At 45.2% G+C, this 4,789-nt stretch overlaps 1 protein-coding gene across 1 annotated transcript; it reads left to right on the top strand.

The window, feature by feature from the left end:
• The first annotated feature begins 1,588 nt into the window (after positions 1–1,588).
• LOC116944033 (chymotrypsinogen B-like) lies at positions 1,589–4,285 on the top strand. Its single transcript, XM_032957427.2, has 7 exons — positions 1,589–1,694; positions 2,017–2,120; positions 2,293–2,372; positions 2,490–2,571; positions 2,887–3,067; positions 3,282–3,421; positions 4,003–4,285. The coding sequence occupies exons 1-7, from the start codon at positions 1,643–1,645 to the stop codon at positions 4,162–4,164; spliced, it is 801 nt and encodes a 266-aa protein (XP_032813318.2). The 5' UTR covers positions 1,589–1,642; the 3' UTR covers positions 4,165–4,285.
• Positions 4,286–4,789: the final 504 nt, after the last annotated feature.

Raw genomic sequence — 4,789 nt, 5'->3', positions numbered from 1 at the left:
ATTCGCGAGCACAAATCAGATTTGAAACACGGCAGAACGAATTCTTCTGTCGTAGCTGACCACTGTTTCAACGCTGTGGGTGATCACGATATATTTGTCTCCGATAGCAAGGTTCTCTGCAAACCCACGGGTTTTTATCAGATATTTGTCCACGAGGCAATTCAGATTTACAAACACAGACACAATTTCAACCGAGAGGATGGTTTCAAATTAAGCATTCATTGGATAGATGTTCTAAATCAAACCAAATATTAAACTAATTTTCTATGGTAGAGTAACATCTTTTTTTCAAGTAGTGGTATCCCAAACTTTCACAGCTGCTTATTTCTCTCCACTCACTCGCTCACTCCACTCACTCACTCCACTCACTCGCTCCACTCACTCCACTCACTCACTCACTCCACTCACTCACTCCACTCACTCACTCCACTCACTCACTCCACCGACTCACTCCACTCACTCACTCCAATCACTCCCTCCACTCACTCCACTCACTCAGTCCACTCACTCCACTCATTCCACTCACTCACTCACTCCACTCACTCACTCCACTCACTCACTCACTCCACTCACTCCACTGACTCCACTCACTGCACTCACTCACTCCACTCACTGACTCACTCCACTCTCTCACTTCACTCACTCACTCCACTCACTCCACTCACTCCACTCACTCACTCCACTCACTCCACTCACTCCACTCACTCCACTCACTCACTCACTCCACTCACTCCACTCACTCACTCCACTCACTCACTCACTCCACTCACTCACTCATTCCACTCACTGCACTCACTCCACTCACTGCACTCACTCACTCCACTCACTCACTCCACTCACTCACTCCATTCACTCCACTCCCTCACTCCACTCACTCACTCCTCTCATTCACTCTACTCCCCCCCCCCCCCCCCCGCTGCTGGTCCGTCCTGGTCCCTACCCGCTCCTGGTCCATCATGGCCCATGCACCTGCTAAGTACATCGTGCTAATTTTTATGCTAATTCCTTTGTCAAGCGTTTTGATTCTGCCCACAGCTTAAAGGACGCGATCTGAGCTTGGCTGTCTTCACTCCAACGCTGTCCTCATGACAGCACAGTCCCTTCACCTGATGAAGGCCACTTGTGTTGTGGCCGAAACGTCGTGATTTTTGTTATTTTATTTTTTACCTACGTGACTTTACCGAATAGAACCAAAGAGTATGGATCTTTGCAGTCACGAAAGCTTCAAATCTAGAATAACAACTTCAGTTTGTTAGATCTTAATATGTTTGTTTTCAGGGCCCTCAATATAATACTTTTGCGACATTTGCACTTCATTTTATTGCAATGAAAGTCATAATTTTGTTCGAAAATCATTAGAATATTCATTCAAAAAAATGGCCATAGCTTTGCATTTCAAACGTTATAGTCAATGTCACCTCAATATATTACTCAAAACTTAAAATGTTAAAACTTGAGCTTACGTCACCTCTCTGCATGAGAATGTATCGACTCACCTCATATGGCACAAGACATGTACCAGCCATCTAAGGGCAAAGGCTACAATCGATTTTATAGTTGAAACTCGCTGCTACGCAGCAGATTTTCTGTATAAAAGGGGCTTCCCAACGGCAGGAGGCCAGCACCGTCTACCACAGTCGCAATGTCTCTCTTCTGGCTCGTCTCCTGCTTCGCCTTCATCGGCGCCACCTTCGGTGAGTGTCTATGATAGTCATTGGTATTTCAGATGCAGCACTTTAGTTTTTTTAAAAGACGTTCACTGGGTTATTGGCCAAAACGTATTAGCCCCTTCAGCCGTGCATCTATTTAAGTTGATATAAATGTGCGATTTTTTATGGAAGTTTTAAGTGACCTATTCCTCCCAGGTCACTTCAATGAGGAAACCACTTTGTGGGAATTCAAGAGTTGCCATATGGAGAATTTTCAACAATGGCTCATGACCACCTGCAATGATAAGCAAGGTCCACAATTCATTGAGAACAGAGATGCTTTAACTTGGTGTTTGATGTATTATAGGGTGCGGTGTCCCGGCCATCAAACCGGTCATCACCGGCTACTCCCGCATCGTCAACGGCGAGGATGCAGTGTCGGGCTCCTGGCCCTGGCAGGTGTCCCTGCAGGTGAGTCCTCAATGTTAGCGTATCGTGAGTCCACATCAACATTAACCATATCGCGGTGTTCCCAACAGACATGACAGTCAGCCCATATGAAGTGCTGTTTGGTATGTGAGGTGTGCTGCGTGTGTCCAAGAGTGCGACACAACACCAATTCTGTCGCGTCTTGCCACTACAGGATTCCACCACGTGGCACTATTGCGGTGGCTCCCTCATCGACCCCTCATGGGTGGTGACCGCTGCCCACTGCGAGTTCAAGTAAGCGCATGCAAGAGTCACTGCGCCAGCGTAGCACCGCTCATTGTTAACGATTTAATAGGAGGCAGAATATCTTTCTCAATTAGTAAATGTTCGGTTTCTTAAATGCCTTCGCAGCCCGTCCATTGACCGCATCGTCCTGGGCGAGCACGACAGGAACTCCAACGCCGAGAACATCCAGTCTCTTGTCGTCTCTAAGGTAAACTTGCGAGCTATGAAATTACCTCATGAACAATCCCCGCAACTTGTTAGACATTGAAATGGATGGAGTTCAACAGAGACCAAGTGTTTTTGATTTAAAGCTTTCGTGACTGCAGGGATTCATATTCTTGGTTCTTTCGGTTTTATAAAACAATATTGTTTTATATTTTTACTATTTTATTATTTCCCTTCTATGTGACTTTACCGAAAGAACAAAGAAAATAGAAACCAAGTGTATTGATCAAGTACCCTGAATTAAACAAACGTAGTTCGTTTAAGGTATTCTAACATCTCGTTCTGTTTGCACACACAGGCCATCACTCACCAGCAGTGGGACTCCTACAACATCAACAACGACATCATGTTGCTGAAGCTGGCTCAGCCCGCTCAGATCGTGGACCGTGTCTCTCCCGTCTGCCTGCCTGCCGCCTCGGACGTCTTTGCTGATAACATGATGTGTGTCACCTCCGGCTGGGGCAAGGTCCGCTCTTCCGGTGAGCATCGATGACCAATAATTAATACAATTTACTTTGTGCAGGGTATTCATGTGGACTTCCTAAAGCTAGATGGACTTGACAACTTTGAGATTAATTCGTGCCAAATAGAGTTATTAATAAACATGATCAACTATATGATTTGTTACCTCAAAAGAAAAGATCTAACCATTATTCTATGTTATTTGGTATTCTTCTATGTGTGCCTTCACAGCCTCCAACACGCCTCCCATCCTGCAGCAGACCGCTCTGCCCATTGTGCCTACCGCCACCTGCCAGCAGAAGTGGGGCACCGTGAACGTCATCACCAGCGTCATGATCTGCGCTGGTGGTGCTGGAGCTAGCTCCTGCATGGTAAACGTTAACGGAATTTCTTTATGTAGCTAAAGTTACATTTTGATTTAAAGCTTTCGTGACTGCTGTAATTCATATTCTTAGCTCTTTCGGTAAAGTCACGTTTTATATTTTATTATTTTATTGTTTCCCTTCAATGTGACTTTACCGAAAGAGCTAAGAATATGTAGCTAAAGTTGTTATATCTGAAGTAAGTGTTTCATATCTACATCTGAAGGTTTAAGGATGGTGGGGTTTATGGGCCTATCTTGTAAAATGTAACGTATTTGAAAATAAACCCTCGATGAAAGTACATGCCACTTTAATAGGGTTGACATGCTTAATTTTAAGTGGGAATATAATTTTTTTAAATCAACAAATATTAAATAGTGAAAGCTCATTTTTACCATGCACAATGCACATACAATACTTTAAAAAATGTGTAATGATTGCAGACCTACACCACCATATACCTGAAGTGTATCTCAACACAACTCAATTGTCATCAAAGATGGGTAGGCAGACTTGAGTTTATTCTGTCTCGACATCGAAGGTCGTTTTCATACTCTTGTCGCTATGCACCTTGCGTGTCTTCTCCATAGGGTGACTCCGGCGGCCCCCTGGTGTGCGAGAAGAACGGCGTGTGGAACCTTGTGGGGATCGTGTCGTGGGGCAGCAGCTCGTGCTCCACCAGCATGCCGGCCGTGTACGCGCGCGTCACCGCCCTGCGCAGCTGGATGGACCAGACCATGGCTGCCAACTAGACACACCGATGGGCAACGATTCAGTAATTTCTTTCAATTGGTCGCATTGGATTCGTGATTGATTCAATTGCTTGTGTTGATGATATGTTGTATCGTTAATAATAAAATTGCTGACAAATAATTTTTCTCCATAATCTTTGGTTCTTTCGGTATAGCCACGTAGGTTGAAAACTAATTAATTAATCGCGACGTTTCGATTGCAACAAGAGCAATTGTCAGCAGGTGGAAAGATACAGCAGTAGAACTGCTGAACAAGAAAGGGCTGCTGCAACAAGAGGTTATATATAGGTTTGAGGAGGGTGTCACTCAAGTGTAAGTAGGTGGGGTCAGAGATAGAAAGGAGTCCCGTCACCGCATGCACGCACAACAGCTGCATTAAAGGGAGAGATTGGCGTGTTAATGTAAACGAGTATGATGGAAAATGAGCCCCGTCGTCGCACACAAGCACCGTTGCCGCACTCACGCACAGCAGCTGTGTTAATGAGGGAGATTGGCATGTCAATGTAAACGATTTTAATGGGAAGATAGCATGTCTGTGTCAGAGGACCAGGCATAGCGTCACCTCGTGGGCAACACATGCTGCGGCATTGGCTGCTGCACAGTGAGAGGCCAGCGCATCAACGCA

This window comes from Petromyzon marinus, chromosome 20, assembly GCF_048934315.1.
Source record: "Petromyzon marinus isolate PM22_M1 ecotype Great Lakes invasive population chromosome 20, UKy_Petmar_22M1.pri1.0, whole genome shotgun sequence".
Taxonomy (NCBI): Eukaryota; Metazoa; Chordata; class Hyperoartia; order Petromyzontiformes; family Petromyzontidae; genus Petromyzon; species Petromyzon marinus.
The sequence above is the reverse complement of the archived record's forward strand: the minus strand, read 5'-3'. Positions and strand labels throughout refer to the sequence as shown.